The sequence below is a fragment of the Sitophilus oryzae genome, unplaced genomic scaffold (assembly GCF_002938485.1).
Source record: "Sitophilus oryzae breed Bouriz unplaced genomic scaffold, Soryzae_2.0 scaffold_381_pilon_pilon, whole genome shotgun sequence".
NCBI classification, from domain to species: Eukaryota; Metazoa; Arthropoda; class Insecta; order Coleoptera; family Curculionidae; genus Sitophilus; species Sitophilus oryzae.
Genome location: NW_022146953.1, coordinates 1035417 through 1055042, shown reverse-complemented (window position 1 = coordinate 1055042; position 19626 = coordinate 1035417). Strand labels below are relative to the sequence as shown.

The 19626-nt window shown below is 33.2% G+C and overlaps 1 protein-coding gene across 3 annotated transcripts in view; it reads right to left on the bottom strand.

Moving 5' to 3' along the window:
* The window catches only part of LOC115885361 (lachesin-like), a 249699-nt gene that overhangs the window by 48266 nt on the left and 181807 nt on the right, over nt 1-19626 (bottom strand). For all 3 annotated transcript variants that reach the window (XM_030904255.1, XM_030904254.1, XM_030904257.1), the window contains exon 4: nt 4594-4775. In XM_030904255.1, the coding sequence (XP_030760115.1) occupies nt 4594-4775 (182 nt within the window). The remainder of the gene's footprint in view (nt 1-4593; nt 4776-19626) is intronic.

Genomic DNA, 19626 nt, shown 5'->3' with positions numbered 1-19626 from the left:
GTACGATATTTGTGGGCTCATGATCATGTTCAGTGGTCGAATGAACAATGGGCCAATGTTCTTTTCACGGCTGAGTGACGCTTTGGAATTCATCCGGATTCGAGAAGGCTTAGGCTATGGAGAGAACCTGGAAATCTTATTCGGTTGGATCATGTTCGGGAAGTGCACCCTTATCAAGATGGAACAGTTATGGTCTGGGGAGGAGTCCAGTTAGGGCGAAAAACCGATCTCGTTTTTCTTGAAAGGTTTCTAACAGGAATCACATATCGTGATTTAATTCTTGAGCCTGTCGTGTTACCATATGCCAATGATTTTGGGAAAAACTTCTCATGCATGACAATACACGGCCTCATACAGCCAGAGTGGTGAGTTTATCAATGCTCATCGATTAAACATCTTACCCTGGCCGGCACAATCTCCTGACTTCAACCCCGTCGAGCACGTATGGGACGCGGTCCAAAGAAGAATTTTGAGAATGGGTATGCCTCGTAAAACTCGTAGGGATCTGGTTCGGGCCGTGAATACAGCGTGGCAGGCTGTACCTCAAGAAGAGATCGACAACCTGATCAGGAGCATGGAGAGACGATGTAGGGCTGTAATGAACAGTAGAGGAGGCCATACCCTTTATTAAGCAAAAATGGTTTTATCTTTTTTTTTAATTCACAGATCAGAATAAAAAAAATGTGTGTATTTTTTTTAGTTCAATAAAAATCCAGGTAAATTTGAAAAATTCGGTAAATTTCGTATTTTTATTTCCAATACGTCCTGTAAACTACCGTATGATCGAATAAGAACGGCGTCAACGATGGCTATGAAATGAAGATCGCTGTCATTTTATATGTAAAATTATATGGGAAATGTCATCGATCGTCATTTCCAAGCCAACTGGACGCCGTTTTTTTTCGATCATACGGTATTTGTTTATTTTAATTTTATTATATCAGAAATGCAAATAATAAAATTACTGACGATGGCTGGATAAAATTGTAATATCCCTAGACTTTTCCGGTGTGTGTATATTAATTTATATTAATTCTAATATTTACAACAATGAAAACACTAGAAGAACATATACAGGGTGGTCTGAACTGTATTCCGGACACTTCGGCAGCATATTCTGCACATAAAAATAAGTAAAAAAGTTTGTATAAATGTATGTCCTAAAGTGCTTAGTTTCGGAGATACAGGGTGTAGAAGTTTATGAAGTAACGTCAATATTTGGATGAAAATTGGTGTTTGGGAGTTTTTTGCCATGAGAAATTTGATTTTTTGGAAAAAATCGAAATAAAAATAAAACTTCTACACCCTGTATCTCCGAAACTAAGTATTTTAGGACATAGTATATTTATACAAACTTTTGTACTTATTTTTATCTGCAGAATACGCTGCCGAAGTTTTCGGAATACAGTTGGTTTATATTGAAGTTTTTTTTTCGGTTAAGCACCACAAAAAAATTTAATAACGCTACGCCACTGCTGTATACAAAGCTTGTATACTAGAGCTTTCTAAAGTAGCTTAACTAAACAGAACACTTTAAACCTTATAGAAAAAACAGGGAAATAAATAAATTTAAACCCGCGCCGTGATAAATTTATTTCACTCTTCGCGAAGAACTTCATCTTAAAATTTATTACGGCAACACTGTAAACACCTTCGGTTATATAAATATAAGTTTAAATCCTGCCGTATATCTCTTTCCTGCGCGCATAACAGGATAAAACATCGTTTTCCATATATCCTGCCGTCTTTTTATCGAGAAATATATGTATATAAAGCAGCAGTAGCCTGGCTATGGCGGAAAGCTGTAATTATTTCCATTTAAATTAATATGGTAATGCTGCCGAGAGCTTTAAGCTCACGGAAATGGAGAAATTGTTTATAATAAAGATTTGACGGGAAATAGTGCCTTGTCCTGGCAGGATTTTAGCGTAAACGAGTGATGTACTAGGTAGGTTTAATTCATGTTTTAAAGGTTTTCCTGCAGGAAGTCGCATTTGAATGAAATTGTCATCAGATTCCATTACAGTTAATACAAGAGAAGATTGGAAGTATACAGGCTGCAGATAAAAATAGGTAAAAAAGTTCGTATAAATGTATGTCCTAAAATGCTTAGTTTGTAACGTTTTTAGTTCGTTACATCATTTTTTTTATATATAATATATGATGTCTGGCCTATCATCACCGGATTCCCTCTCGTTCAGGCCGGATAGTTTATTTGACGCGTAATTTTTACGTTCTCTAGTCGCCAACCCTGTTATCGTTCGACACAACCCTGTTACTATTCTGTGGAGGCGCGCGCTGTCAACATCGCTTCTGTCAACTCTCCGTGCTTAACCTCACTTTGTTTTGACGCTCTGTTGTATCCCAGCTTTTAGAAATAGTGATTATTTAAATCTTGCTGTATAATTTGAATCAGCTGCTATTTCGAGGCTACAGGTAAAGATAGTTATTACCTTTTATCGATTCGATATTATTATTGAATATTTTTAGGGTAGAGTTACGGATGTCCCAACTTGTATTTGTATTTTGCTGGCACGTTGGCGTCCCTTTTCTTTTGTCCTCCAGAATGTCACATGGAAGAAAGGACATGTTGTTTATTATTTATTGAGCCCTCGGAAGTATTTCGAGGTAGGTTTATTTTGTTTATTAGACCTTGTTTGGTTTTAAACAAGAGTTTCATATTTTTAGGGTCCAAGGTATGGACTGCGTCCAAGGTACGGACTGTGTCCAAGGTACGGACTGTGTCCAGGGTACGGACTGTGTCCAAGGTACGGACTATTTCCAAGTTACGGACTGTGTCCAAGGTACGGACTGCGTCCAAGGTACGGACTGCGTCCAAGGTACGGGTAGTGCCTTATGTACAGACATTATCTTATGTACAGATGTCCTGTGGACGAGTGTCCCCAGTAAGAACGATTTTTTTACATCTAAGTGCCACAGCGTGGATGCAGCTTGAGTCCCATGCTGCTTCACTCCCATTTCTAAGCCTAGTCAGTAGCTACGGCTGTAAGGATTCATGGTGTCCTCAATCTGGCCCCTTTTGTTGTTTTGACCAACAGGATCGCCGACAGACAGTACAGAGATGCGAGACCACCTCACGCTGCTACTGTTTGAAGCAAGATTACATAAAGAACAGCTAAGTGTAGATTTACGTTCTAGTTTTTATGTTTTAGATTTTCTAGATTTTCAGTCTTAAACAGTAACGTACATTTTAAATAATATCGTACGGACTATATTTAGTGGTTAGATTATTAAGAACATTTATGTCGATTCAGTAGTTACAATGTGATTTAGATTTTAGGTTTCATTATATTACGCCTTGTAATAGTATTACTTTCTATAGATATTATTATTGCGCTATATTAACAGATGAATAACGAGACATAGATTCTAGAATCTACAGGTTGCAACATATCAGATTTAACACCGCATAAAATTTAACAATTTAAATAAAGTAATGCTACTTTTTTATATTTTCTATAACGTTACACGCATTGTATTTTTTCATAGTCTTTGGATAGAACATATTTAATACAAAAAATTTACATACATAGTTTACAGTCAACAAATACCCACTATAATAATTATTAAAATTGTATGCTATTTACCATCAGAATTCATAATGAATAAATATAGTCATTAGTTTTAAGTAATATACAACTGTGTTTTCTTTTCATCTGTATATGTTTTTTGTTTATTGTTCTTAATTAGTTTTCTTTCCAGTGAAATACCTTATCCACGACTGCTCTCCGATGAAAAGCTGCCGTTCGCAGTGGTAGTTGTTTAAAAAACGCTACAAGTTTCGGAGCTACAGGGTGTAGAAATTTCATTTTTATTTCGATTTTTTCCAAATAATTTCTGAAGTAACGTCAATATTTAGATGAAAATTGGTGTCTGGGAGTTTTTTGACGTGATAAATTTGATTTTGATGTCAATATGACTACTGGTAGAGGGCGCCATCTACATATGTTTAAACTGTTTTGAAGCGTAATAACTTTTTGTCGGTACCTGTATAAAACTACCGAGGGAAAAAATATACATATTGTCCAACGTTGTAACTACGTTGTCCGAATCACCTAAAGATCACTTAAGCAAAAAAGGTTACAAGACAACGTTTATTCGACGTCGCAGAAGCTTCTACTTTGCTGTAGTACTAGTCCAACGTCGGCACAACGTTATAAAAACGTTTAAATTTATTTTAATACCCAAGGTAGGGAGCTAACTATTTTTTGTAACTAATCCAACGTTGTGTTTAGTAAACATGTGGTCGCAAGTCGTGAAAATGCTACTTGGGGAACAAGTGACGTATATGATTTTTTTAATTCTGTTTGTTAATTATGTTATTAAGAATTATTGATACAGAAAAACAAATAATCACAGGCCAATAATAAGAATGTACGATTTTTTAAATAAAAGAAATTTTACAAAAAAAAACTTAGCAATTCAACGATAAAGTAATTATTAGAATACGTATGTATAAGTTTGGAATTCGACTATTCAAACTGAGACGATAATAGTTATCAGCAACTAGAACACTAGTTAAAAGACTTTAAAAAAAATAAAGAAAAAAATGTAAAAAAAATCTATGCTCACCGTTCCATCTCCTATGTTATTGATGATGCATGGAATCAATGCTGTCGATCCAGTTTGTGAGGTTATGACAGTATTATTTTCAGTTGCGAAATGCACTGGGGGGCTCTCCAATGGGGGAAACGATGCTCCCAACTCATTGAAGCTGTCTCCTGATTCTGATACGTCCAAAACTATAGCTGGTTCTGCAAAGAAAGAAAGAAATATAAAAAATGTTGCTTTAACCTTCCCAGATTCTCAGATTTTCAAGCTTTAATACATTTTTATTGCAATATATCTGAAGAAAATATTTAAATGACAATTTGCTTAAGATTAAGAGTCTATTACGCTGTACTTTCAGGTCGCTCTCACAGATCGGATAAAGCGGGTATGTGGCCGAAGGAAATACACATAGATTTAGTAAGAACACATATCACATTAAACATTTTATCCCGATCAAACAATGGGAGGTTGACTACGTACTGTAAAAACCAACTGAGATAGAGAAGGCGACATTGCCACATCTCAAATTTGCGCCTATCTACTCAGTTTGATTTGCAGAAAAGGTGACTTTAAAACCTTCACCGAATATCAATAAATCTCAATTTCTTAATAAAATTAATAGTTTGTTTTTAAAGAAGCAAGGGTAATAATATGTTATTAACCAGAGGATATATGCGTTACTATTAAAGGACATATTTACTGTTTAATGTGCTGAAACGTCTAGAACTATTGGCAACGTCGCTGCTAGTTTTCCAGAATGAAATGAGCCGTCCGTCCCACCGCCCCTCGCGACGACCATTGGTTTCGTTATAGCGTACTACGTTTAGCTTGCGGTGCGTTTGAAGTCGGAATCAAGACGAAAGTGAACTTTTCAGTGTTTTTCGGTGGTTTTTGTTTTTGTTTAACGTACTTTTGAATCTGCGAATTCAGTATGGTACGACAGAGATTTACCAACGTGTTTACCTTTTTTTTAGACTGGAACGAACTGTAAATAATTCTTAGGCTATTAGTTTTATACATACTTATATACAGAGTGACCCAGGCTTCCAAAAAAGCTTTTTACCTATTACTACTAGCCGCTCTCGCCATCTAGCACTCGCCATAGTAGTACCTTTTGTACTCAAATGCTATTTTCTGCTTTTCGTTTGTCGGATTGAGGGTTACAGCAAAGTCGGCGTGACGATGGAGATAAATCTCCGAAACCGGTCATCGAATGGCTGTTCCCCTTCAGTCTGATGAACTTAATGCAGAGAATAAGCATATATGTAGGGGTTAGGCCTTAATAAATTTTTGCTTCTTGTATTTTGTTTATTTATACAAACCGTACCAAGCCTTGAGCTCCATCTACGGTAACGTAGATGAAGCAAACGTAATATTCATTATTATGCGACAGAAATCCCATACTGTAGCACACAGATTTGATACTTTTAATGATAAATGCCTTCTATTGAGAGACTAAAAGGTAATTGCCTCGTATCAGACCCATCATAATACAAGAAGAAGACCGAAAGAGTCAAATCTTGTCTTATATTTTCAAAAAAACAATTTTCTCATTAAATATTGATTTTAGGTATAGGAAGTTATTAATAATACAATATTAAACAACTATTACACAGTACTTCACAGGAAGCTATTGATTGCGAACTAACTAAATCGTTACTAATTACTAATTTTGAAGTTCTTTTAAGATCAAAAAAAGGTAAAACTAAAACCTAAACTATCATTTCAGATTAAACGGGAAGTTCTAAATAATGTTGCCTATTCTAAACAAGAAAAATCTATTTATAAGTTTTATAACATTTCTAATTAAATTTGGACGAAAAGAATATTTCTGTTTGCTGTAGGTAATTTTCTCAGGGAAAATACGAAAATAAAATGACTTTTAAGTCAAAAAAGTCAAAAGGACAAGTTATTCCAAAAGGACTGTCCTTTTCAAAAGGACAGGTGGCAACTCTAGGTATTTCTGGAATGGAAATTTAATGGCAAATCTACAACTTTAGTTTGAAAATATGTTCCGGCCACCTATCTTTACCAAAATGTCTAAAATGTGCTTTACCATTGCCTCCATATTCTGAAAAAAAAATTGAAAGAAAAGTCACCAACCACAAACCTAATATAGAACTGTTTCGGAAGCCCGAGTCACCCTGTAAATCTTCAAAAGTAACTGAAAGTTTATATAGAAGTAACTGAAAGTTTAAATTGAAAATCGACGTTGGAGCGATTTTCGAAAACCACCTACTAACGTTTCAACATAGGTATATGTGGGATATTAATTATATTATTATATTAGACCTTATAACAAAACTCATCTGACGAAAAAGTGTTAATGTAGTATATTAATATGGAGTAAAAATTTTACTAATTAATTTACTTTTACTTTACTAATTAAATTTGTTCCAAAAAACGATACGTCACTGGCCATCAGAACAATCCAAATGCGCCTAGTTGCCGGGGTCGGAAATTTTAGACTTCTCTATCTCTTCTGTCCTTGATTGACACATTGGAATGTTTGATACACTACCAACGAGTATTTATGAATGAGATGTTCGATCTATTCCTATAATGTCTTTGGAAATACATATTATTTTCAGAAATCTGCCTAAGGTTGAGCCCGATCGTGTCGTGTAAAACCACACCCAAAATTCCAAACACACGTGCTTTGATCAAGGCTTGATTAAGGTTTGCAGAGCTTCAGCATTTGCCAATAAGCATCGAGCAATTTGTTACAAAAACATATAAATTATATATCACTGTGATCACAAAATTTCAATCTATTTCCGTATTGTAACGGAATTTTAAATTATGTCTTTATTTTCGAGAAAATTTAGTCCACAAAATAACCTTCGAAAAGGCGACGTAAATTTTCTGCCGTGTCGAGAACTAAAAATCAAATTTGCCAAGTAATCTGTTAAATTTTAGGATGGATTTATGGCAAAGCCTGAAAAATTCCGGCACCACGCCATCTATGAAATTTTTAAAGCAGCCACTTCGCCCTCAAGTTGTGTGTAAGCTTAAAAAGATAAAAAGCCCTTGCTTCTAATGTTATGAATGATTTATAAGGCAAAATTCACGGCTGGAGGTTTAAAACTTACGCCAAAACGTGTAATTTTTGTTTAAAACTGTTTTTTTCAAACAGTGTGATCAGTTTGATGTCGTGTAGCACTTTAGCCTCAAATATTTTTTTTTGTATTTTTAGTATAATCACTGTATTCGAGTTAAAAAGATGCAAAAACAGTTATATAGGGTCATAAAAGGGTCATTTAGGGTTTTCTCATCTATCATGGCGTTAGGAACATAAAAATACTGTTTTTTTGGAATTATACGATTAAGAAAACCTGCAAATCCTGTATACTCTGTATAGAAAGATTGTCTGTTTCAGGTTAACTCCAGTTTTAAGATTGAGAAAAGTATGTGATTTATTTAGCTAAACGTTGCTTTCTTTTTTTAGAATCTCTGTGACCTTTGAAGGAATCTAATAAAGACAGATCAATTCCAGTACATTACAAAAACCATTCACTAGACAAAATTCACCGGGATACCCTTGTATCTATCATTTTTTATTTTGGAGGACATTTAATAAGATTGTATTTACCTACATACTACCAAAAGATTAATTCCGGAATAAAGTTATTTTACTGATAAATTTGATATTTATTTCATTTAAATTGTTGGTACTGATCCTATTCGATTAAAATCGACTCAAGCTTTAAACAAAGTAACATAACAAATCATTAAGCATTGCACTTCAAAATATTAAGAGAAATGCTTGAAATAACAGGAATATATTTGAAAAACCAAAGGAAAACTCTAATAAACAAAGCATTTTTATTTTAAATCTGATATACCACTAACAATGACAATGATCATGTATGTTTTATATGTACGACTATACTAAGGGCTAGCAAAGGTTAGTCTTGGGTCGAGATTTCCGTATGTAAGAAGAGTACAATGGCGTTTATAATGTACTGAACAAAGAGAGGACAGTAAACACGTTGCCAAACGTATGAAATAAACCAAGAATCTGTGCATATTGCTAAGAGACGTGGAAGGGGATATAACAGATTTGTCGCAGTTGACCGGTCGACCCAATCAATACCTCTGTGTACTCTGTCAGTACCATAGACAAACAGAAAAATTAAAAGACTGCCAGAAGACATACGACGCGCAGGCAAATGTTCCTGTAGCGCATCGACGCAAGTGCCGAAATACGTCCATCTAGCTATCTGTGTTTCGACACTAGTCCGTTAGTCTTAGCATATTCAGAAAGAACACGCTAACCTCCAGCGTTGCCATTTTGTGAGGAATTCCCCAAACGTTGGAGAATCCGGAGCCGATTGGGAATTTTGTGGGGATTAGCAATATAGGCGGCGAAAATAAGGGGAGTTTCAACATTTTATTGCTGATTGAAAATGGCGTAAAATTTTTAGCTTTAAAAACGGAGCGGGACGATATATCTTTCCCAACTTAAAAATTGTAATCTGCTTTTTACTTGTGCTTCCCTTTGCAAATGCTTCAGTTGAAAGAAAATTTAGTGACCTCAAATTATTTAATGATTACTAAGGAAGGGATTAAAAAACAAGGAGGTAATTTACACTTTAATCCCTCTAACATATATAATAAATATTGTATTTTTATTAAAATTATTTTTTTTGTTAAAATAAACATATGGGGAATTTTTGGTGAATCGGGACATTTTTCTCCCCAAATTGGCGAATTTAATTTAGATTTTTGGGTAGTTTAGAAAATTGACGTCGCTAACCTCATTCTTTTGTTTGTTGTTTGTTGTTTGTTCAAAAACCGGCACACGGCGTAGTACAAGGCTTGATCATTTTTTAAGAAATTTTTGATTGTTAATTTTATTTTTGTGCAAACTAAACAGTTGTTTTTTTATTAAAAAATAGCAGACAAAGGTAAGAAAGGTAATGTCCATGCAGAAGTTTTTATTTCACAGGCTATTAAAATTAAGAGTGCCCTTAACCAAAAATAGTGAAATAAATGGAGATAGTCAAATTTTATATTAGCGTGTAAGACTTTGAATAAAAAGGTGTAAAAGTATTATAAATGCTGTATTTATATCCTTTAATATCATGATAATATAAAATTTGAGTAGGTATCTCCATTTATTTCACTGTTTTTGGTTAAGGGCACTCTTAGTTTTAATTGTCTTAAAAATAATAAGTATAATAATAATTTAAATCTCCCGCTCTTTCATAGTTCGTTCCTGTAGCCAACTAGAGGGCGCCAAAAGCGCAATCTCACAACATTTTACCACGCGATTAACCACTCTCTAAACTATTAACTTTCTCTATGGTCAGTACTTAAAATTCTAGGTAAAGGTGTACGTCATGCGTTCAGCTTCACGATTTAATTGCGTCTCGTGATACTTAATTTGTTTATTTATTAATGAAACGCTTGCATTTTTGGTAAAAATAAGTGGAATTGAGTGGGTGTTCGATAGTGGTCGCGCTATTAGAACTCTGAATTCAAAAATCGATATCTCGAAACCTATTAGAAATAATAGTTTGTAGTTTTTTCAAGAACTTTGTTAATATTTCTGCTGTATTTTCTTTGTAAACAGTATGTGAAAATCTTTATCAATAAAAAAATTACACGATTGCTGAAAATTGCTATGCTCTAAAAGTAAATGGATGGATTGTTTACAATTTTTGAATGGAAAAAAACAACCTTATCGAATTTTTCTTATGTAAACATATTGTAAAATATCCGATCTTGAAAATAAAAAAAAGTTTCAATATCTAAAGTGGTTCTTGAGTTATAGCCTGTTATGTATTAAAAAGTTGAGTTTTTATTAAAAACTTTTTAAATTATCGCGATTACTGACGTTTTCTCGTTATAAAAAAATGACACCCTAACGATATCCTTATAATTCCATTTCAGATGCTCAGAAACATGTCTAATGATTTTATCTAGTTATCTCTTGAAAAAAAAGTCTTTTAAAAATAAGCGGTTTGCGATCGTGATTTTACTGTACTTGATAGGGAAAGGCGTATCGGCAACGCCGCAACAGCACACCGTCGCGCGTCGCGTCGGTCGGTCGCATTTCTCTCACTCCGACTCAATAAGATCCCTATGCGATTTACTTCCACACATGTAAATGCCGACCCAAAAGTAACAGTTGCCAGCACGGTATGCATAAAATCAATAGATGTCTTATTAATTCAATTATGACCATTAATGAGGCCAAAATATGTTTGATTTTATTTGATCCATTAGCATTTTTTTATTTTACAACGTTTTTTCTCTTAGTGCAATCTCACTTATGAATCGACCTGAAAAATTCAGAATATATGTGTTTAGTATACCAAAACTCTCTCCAACTTTTATGATGTATATGATGTATAGCTGTGGAAAAAAAGCCTGGAGAAGTATTTCATCATACTTTTTACCTAATACGCAAGATTTTGCAGTTTATAGCGTCATTTCTCTAAGTAAGTACACTCCGCAGCAGATACACAGTCCTCGAGCTCCCGCCCCTCGAAAATAACATTTACGTAAATTTTTACGTCGAAAAAAGGATGTTTTTATGAATTACCCTTTCCGACTCATGTAAAATTTGTTTACGCAAGCAAAACGACGCGATTTTTTCCATTTTTACCCTTATTTTTGGAGGTTTTCTTCAAAATGCTCTATTTTTTTTGAATATACTAGACGTAAATACTATACAGGGTGTCCGAACTGTATTCCGGAAATTTCGGCAGGATATTCTGCAGATAAAAATAAATAAAAAAAGGATAAATGTACATATGTCCGAAAATACTTAGTTTCGGAGATAAAGGGTGTAAAAATTTCATTTTTATTTCGATTTTTTCCAAATAATTTATGAAGTAACGTCAATATTTGGATGAAAATTGGTGTCTAGTAGTTTTTAGATATGAAATATTTGATTTTGATGTCAATTTGACTCCTATTTTAGGGGGCGCCACCTACACGTGTTTTAACTGTTTTGAAGAGTAATAACTTTTCGTCCGTACCTGTATAAAACTACTCAGTAAAAAAATATACATTTTCGTGACTTTTTAAAGTCTCTTGGTAGAAATCGCTACGAGCAACCGTTCTCAAGATATTTAGAATGGAAAACGTCAATACATGACATTATTGACAAAAAAATAAACACGTTGATTAGATAGTTATTTGACTGAAATAATAAAGTTGGGAATTTTTTATTTTTTTTAAATTAATCATAATTTTTTCTGTGAAAAAATTAAACAAATAATCAAAAACAGTTTTTTTTATCAATATCTATGTTCAAATGTCATAAAATTCTTTAAATATTTATCCTCTGATATCGATCAATGAGAACGACTACAAAAAAATAGTTTTTTACTTCATATATATAGAACCTATTGTATACTAAATTTAGATACAACCCTGAGGGGCATGTTTTCGAGCCTAACTTCGGCTAAATTCGTCTCATTGTGGGAGGATTTAGATCTTAATACGGTAATAACGATACAAAGGATTTATTTTGTAACAGAGATAGCGGTACAAGAGAACAAATGAGGGAATTAGACTCCATTTCAAGTCAATCACAATAACTTTTACCCATTGTCTTTCAATTAATATATTCTAAACGATACACGTGTAGGAAATTTCAGAGAGAGATACCCGATAACTAAGTTCATTATAGTGATTTTTATTATCAAAATATTGTAATGATTTTCTATTTTAGCAAACCTTTGTGTGTGTGTGTCGAGTTCCAACATTAAGTCAAATAATATTACTTGAATTTTCATCAAAAACATGATAGTGAAAACCGCACATCAATATCTGTTACCATTTCGGAGTTTTTCAAAAATGGGCATTTTTAACAAATCTCAACAAAAATAATTTTTTATTTGGGACACCCTCTATATTTTTAATTAACCGAAAAGAATTTACAATTACCTTTCCAAAAATATAGCACACTTTTATTAGATATTTTGTTATAATCCCCTTCGAAATACAAGATTTTTAAAAGTTCGCCACTTTTAACTAGTAGGCTTTGGACCCCTTATTGATGATATGCCCTTAATGGAACTAGAAAACATATTTTTCCAGCAAGACGACGCACCGCCTCCGAACGCTGAAGTTATCAGCAAATTTTTGCAGCCAATTTCAAGAATAATTGGATAGCTAACCAAGATCCCAGCCGTTGGCCGTCGAGGCCGCCTAACTTAGTGCCTATGGATCTAATCCTATGGATATATTTGCGGAAGAATAAAGGTTCCTTATTCTACCGTATAATTTAGACAAGAATTAAAAATACTTAGCAGTTATGAGAGGGTATTTTTCACCCCCACTGAGTTAATGAATTCCGGGAGAAATATTCAAAAACTGCCCCGTCTCTCCATAACAGAAGACGGTGGATATATCGAACACCTGTAGCAAAATCTCATGCCTTGGTTTGCTATTTATTTTTATTGTTATTAGATATAGTTTAAATGTGTTGATGTTGGTTAAATATATTTTAAATTGTTATAAAATTCTGCATCTCTCATAGCAAATATTATTTTCGTTTTAATCGATGCTCACAGCTAGATTTTTTTTGCATTACAGCCGGTGCCGTTCAAAGCCTACTTATTTAAAGGGGGCAAATTTTTATAATAATAAATCAAAATATCAAGTGTGTTATATTTTTGGAAAGGTAAGTTTAAATTATTTTCAATAAATTAAAAATATAGAGGGTATCCCATATAAAAAATCAAATTTTCTGTTGATAATTCTTAAATTATTAATTTTAAAAAAAATATATTTAAACCATTAAATTCTACGTAAAAAGGTGCTTTGGAAATGTTTTCATAAAAATTTTCCATAGCAAAAAAGTTACAGCGATTTGTTAAAAACGCATATTTTTGAAAAACACCCCGTAACTCCGAAAAAAAATGAGCTCCAGACACCAATATTAGTTTTGGTCTATCTCCTATAGAAAAGGGTGTTTCCATTTAAAAGCGTCGAATTTGACCCACCCTGTACAGGGTGTCCCACTTTCCTGTGTTTTACTCGGTATCTCGCTTATGTGTAGATATACAAAGATGCGGTGAAAACCGCGCTAGTTTTCGTGTTGTTTTTTGATTGTAGGTACTAAACATGACAAAACAATAAAATTTTGATTATTTTGAAAAATATAACATGAATAAAAGTTTTATATTAGCCAGCGAAGATTCTGATGCAGCGGCAGAGCTCTATTTGGACAGGTAGGTTGTCAAGTACAGGTGTTCCTTGTAATTAAAACATTTGTAATTTATGGTACTCCAGATATCCCGCAGATAAGCGCATATTTCGGAAAATACAGAGCAACATAATTCAAGATGGATGTTTTATCAAACCCAGATCAAAAAGATGTAAAAATAGTTTTAAAAAATATTCAGAAATTATTATTTCAAAGAATTTATTACGAGTGGAAAACATATTGTGCTGGGTTGGCGTTGGTTTCTATGTAATTTGACAAATAAATAAAGCAGTCTCTTTAGTTGTCAGTTTTGAGTCAATATTTTTTAGTTCTCTTTCGTGTCGATTGCTGATTGAACTGGAGCCAGAAATGGCTCAAAACGAAATAAGTAAATTACCAACAGATATTCAGGCTGGCCTCAAACCAATCCAAACTACTTCCATTTAAATCCCGAATAACTTATGAAAAGAAATACAAAAATTTTCAAAAATGGAAGCAATTAGAAAACGTGCGAGAAGAAATACAGTTTTTAACCTATCCTCGCTCTTAAAGTATCATTTAATCTCCCTTTGCGGTTAAAGTACTATTTTATCTACTATTTTTCATAGATATAAGGCAATTTTAACAGTTGCTATGGAAAAAAGAAAATGGAGCATCTGCGGTAAATGTTTTAGCATCAGTTGAAGCCACACCAGAGGCATCTTGTGAATTGCGGAAGATGTGATTGTATCTAAAACCAAAGTTCGAAAATTTTTCAAAAAATTTAAATTCAAACCTTAGTTTCGGCGATAGAAAAGACTGAGATAGACTCGTTATATAGAGAGCTTCATTGGCCTCTTACTTGAAACATCCATTCGAGAAGCAAAGTAATCAATGGGGCCACAAAACGTGTATGTGGCCAGCCAAGTCGTTCGGTATTCAGAGATGCCATCAGTGCCGAATTTCAAATGATTTAGCCCGAGGGACTAGACAAGAAACAGCCCGTTACCCTCAAGTCGATTCCGGGTGAAACCACTTGCATAAAGGTCGAGAAAGAATTTAGAATTTCGAGAAATAAAATAGGAAATCTTTTGTGTAGATTTCTTTGGTTTCTATCGAGCTTTTTTAGAGGAATTTTTATTGATGGGACGCGTCGTCTAATTTTTTACGAAAAACATCGAGATAATATCGTTTCCCCTCTCACTGATACCCCGTAGCTACAGAACGGACAGACGTATCTCTTTTTAAATTAAGGGAGAGGCAACGGCCCAGCTACGTCAAAACACCGGTTCCCATTAGAACACCGAAGTTAAGCGACGTAAGCCGATACTAGTTGATAGACGGGTGACCGGGTCGAAACTCTCTGCATCGTGCTGTTGTCCAAGGTAAAAATGTAAAATCTATTGACACACACTGCTCATTCACGCCGGTTCGAGGCCGGATGAGATCGGATATCTCGTGAGTAAAAGTCGATATAGACACTTATTGCCAAGTCGGTAGGCCATTGACCATGATATGGCCGAGGACCGCGGTTCGGATTCCGCGTAAACAAAGTAGGCCCCGTCCAGATTAGCCCTGGCAGCAAAAAGGAGACGTTAACTTGAAATCTTTACTTTAAATTAGGGGAGCTGAACAAAATTAGTCACAGATAATAAAGTTCTCCTAGCTCGGTTTGCCAGGGATAGAAGGTTTTGAAAAAGCTAAAACGATCTAGCTAAAAAAGGATTTATAAAACACCCTGTATAAATTTATAAAAAATCTTAAAATATGTAAAACAACAAAATAAAATATACGTGTTTAAGAGTTTTTCCGAAAATCTCACCGGTTTTTAAATGAAAAATATTTTAATATTTGAGGGATAGTTTCACCCCCTTAGAATTCGAGTTTCGAAAAATCCCTCCTTATCGAACCTCTACACCCTAAAGTCAATCTGTTTTCCAAAAATCAGCTTTTTACGTCAAGCGCTTTAAGCAAGATCGTGATTAATCAATGACCAAAATTTTTCGAAACACCCTGTTACATTTTTAAAAAATCTTAAAATATGTAAAAAACAAAATAAAATATACGTGTTTAAGCGTTTTTTCGGAAACTTGACCGTTTGTTAAATAAAAAATATTGTAATATTTGAGGGGTGGTTTCACCCTCTTGGAACTGGAATTTCGAAAAATCCCTTCTTGTCGAACCTCTACACCCTAGAATCGACCTGTATGCCAAAATTGAGCTTCTTACGTTGAGTGGTTTGAGCAGGATCGTGATTAATCAGTATGTCAGTCACTTAAGGATTTTATATATTAGTATAGATAAAAAAAGAATATTTTTTGGGCATATTTGTATGATAATTCGTCTTTCCCAGATTATACATCCCTAAAATACTGAATTTTACGCCACCACTGGCATTGGTGAGCGTTATTTTCCAACAGCTGCCAATTACAAGGATAAATCTAGCTATAAAATGAGACAAAAAATAAGTGTAGACTAAAAGCATGGCAAAAAATTCGAATTTTCAATCCTAATTGCCTGTTAGTCAATAATAATAATATTTCCCAAATTAATTGCAATACTAAAATAGAACGACATTTCAAACACAAATGTCAAATAATACGTCGTTTTGCGAGAGTTTTCATTAAATCACTTTAATTTACACACTCACATCGATGCGATCGCGTGATTTATTTTTAATTTGATTCTGCCAACAACCGGATTTATTATATATGCCTACGGAAACATTATAATGTTTAGTGTAATTTAATTTTGGGGATTTTAATTTCTATATGGTAATAAACAGGTACAGGTTTCATTCAGAACTATTAGTTTCAGCTATCAATTGCTATCATTGATTCAACTGTCAGTTTTTGTTTAAATATGTATTAAATACTATTAAGGTTGCCTACCCCTCAAACAAAGATTTTCCTAGATATTTTCATTTACATGATTTGATCTGAGTAGATCTTTATTATTTGATAACATTTAGGTGGCTGTAATATGTCTGACGTTATTTCTACGTAGTTGTTTAATTAGTCCAACTTTAATAACTAGTTATCATTTTGTGTCAGTTAAAACACACAAAACAAAAAAAATATCAGAAATTTGCCGAAAATGCCAACGTATCCTACATCAGAAAGAATTGATATGATTCTATTAGTTGGTGAATGCACTGTGCATTCTCCAATTAATAGAATACTTAAATTCTCCTGATTTTATCTAGTCTGGATTTTTAAACGGCATATCGCCGGGTAGAGCCCATATAAACCTGCAAATGGCGATAAAAAAGGAAAATTGTTTAGATTTTGGGCTGTTTTTTCCATTTTTTTCCGTTTTATCTGATTTATAGCGGCACGGCGCACGGTAGAAAGACCCAATATAAAATGTTGGACATTGACTTAAAAATAAAATTTTAAATTAAATAATTTTGGTAGAAGATTTGAATTACTTAAAGTCCAGACCGTTATATTTTATCCAACTCAAAAAAATATTTTTAATTATATGTCTGTTTGAAAAGTTTCAAATGAAGATATTACACTGACTTAATTATGGTATTCATTTCTTGTGAAACAACCTAGTTTTATAAAAACTGGCAAAGACATTAATAATTTTTTTTAACTATACATATTAGTGCAAACGATTGTTTTCACTTTAAAATAAAAGATATATATAGTCACAAAAGTTTGGGAGAACAATTGTATATAAGAGACACATAAACATTTTTTTGCTGCTAAATACTATATTTAGTAGCAAAAAAATGTGTATGTAGAAAAATAAAAAAATGGCCAAAGTTGGCCAAGACTTTATATATATCACAAGGTAGATTAAGCCTTTCTAATAACGAAACTAATTTAACATCTTGCCCCAGCTTGCCCCCCTCTAAAAATTTCCATTTAATATATTACTAATACATGCTATACTAAAATCAAAAACCTTTTCAATTCCAATAAATTAATTTAAAATTTTTAGAGTCAAATTATCTTTATTTTTTTATAAATTTATTAATATTTAATTATTAATTGGATAAATACAAAATGACGCTAAAATCAAAAACAGATACAGGGTGCTACAAATATATGGAAAACTTATAAACTATTGGAAAAAGAAAGAGGGTTAAAGTGCGTGTTGAGGTTTTTGTTTGTAATAAAAATATTCTAGTGCGTTGATTTACTGTTATATTCTTTGCTTATAATAAAGTTATTGTACAGGGTATCCCACTAAGAATAGCTCTCGGCTATATCTCGGAAAGTATTAGCCGTGAGGCTTGCGGAAAAAATATTCATAACTAAAGAGACCATGAGAAAATGCTGGAAATTATTTTCAAATTTGTAGAATGGCCGCTAGAGGGCGCAACTGCTATAAAAAATAAGAAAATGGAGTTTTTACACAACTTTGCCTAGATAAGGGGTACTATAAATAATAGCTTCATAATCTTCAGTAAATTCTGAATATTTTTTGTTAGAACCATTTTCCCCTATCTGCCAAAATAAAGTGGTGGGGAAAGGTTAGATCTGTTTTTATTTAAATATTAATAATTCCGGACTGGATGGACGGAATCCAACTAACTGGAGCTCGTTTAAAATACCGTTTCTTACTCTATATTATACCATATAAACAATAACTGTAAGCTTTTGAACGTAGATGCTAGGGGGCGCTGTCTTACAAATTAACAAACATTGTGCGTTTTTTCAAAAAAAAATGCGATGGTATATGTCATTTTAGCTGATAATAAAGAGTAATGAAAGCTTAAAAAGTCAGTGAAAACCGCATCTTGATATCTTCTTTCAAATCGAAGATATTAGCAAAGTTATATTAAATAGGAAAATATATGTAAGCCCTTAATTACCATATTTTTATAACACGGTTTTTATAACACATCAGTAGTCTTAGATTTCAGTGGTAAAATCTAAAGCTATTTCTTTTTAAAAAGATCAAAACTAAAACATTCCACGACAGTTTGGCAAAGTTTATCAGCATTTAAAACTTGTAAGATTTTTCCAAAACATACTATATTTTTAGGTCACCCTGTAGATGGTTTGTAATGAGCCAACCACTTTCTTGCATTAAAATTTAAAATTGTTCTGTTTATACATTATTACGGTATATAAAAATCATTTTTTCGTCTTTTGGATTAAAAGTGTTGAGAAGAAAACCTCATGTCCAACAGCTCCCATAAGCTCGTTCCACTGTGCGGCGCTGCTGCTAATAGTTGTTTTTACGTGATTGTGTTGGAAATTGTGAGGGAAATTAACCCGCATAGTCGCAAATCGATCCGGTGTACGTGCGTAACAGGGAAATTGCATCTCTGCGGTTCGAAAATGTCCAGTTTTTTGACATTTTCCAGGAAATAACAAGGGACAGACCGGCAAAAACAAAGCATTCCATAAATTTTAGAAATATTTAAAGCCATACAGGGTGCAGGCATATTCTGCAGATAAAAATAAGTAAAAAAGTTCGTATAAATATATGTCCTAAATTGCTTAGTTTCGGAGATACAGGGTGTAGAAGTTTCATTTTTATTTCGATTTTTTCCAAATAATTTCTGAAGTAACGTCAATATTTGGATGAAAATTGTTGTCTGGGAGTTTTTTGACATTAGCAATTTGGTTTTGATGTCTATATGATTTCTGCTTGTAGAGGGCGCCACCTACATATTTTTTAATTGTTTTGAAGAGTAATAACTTTTCGTCCGTACCTGTATAAAACTAATAAATAAGAAAATATACATTTACTTTTGGTAAAAATCGCTACGAGTAAAAATTATCAATACCTGTCATCACTGACATAAATTAAACATGTTGACTAAATAGTTATTAAACTGAAATCATAAATTTGAAATGTTTTTGTGCCAAAAGTTCAACAGAAACTGTTTTATCATCATTTTTTTGCAGAAAAATTTATGATTAATTTAAAAAAAAAAAATC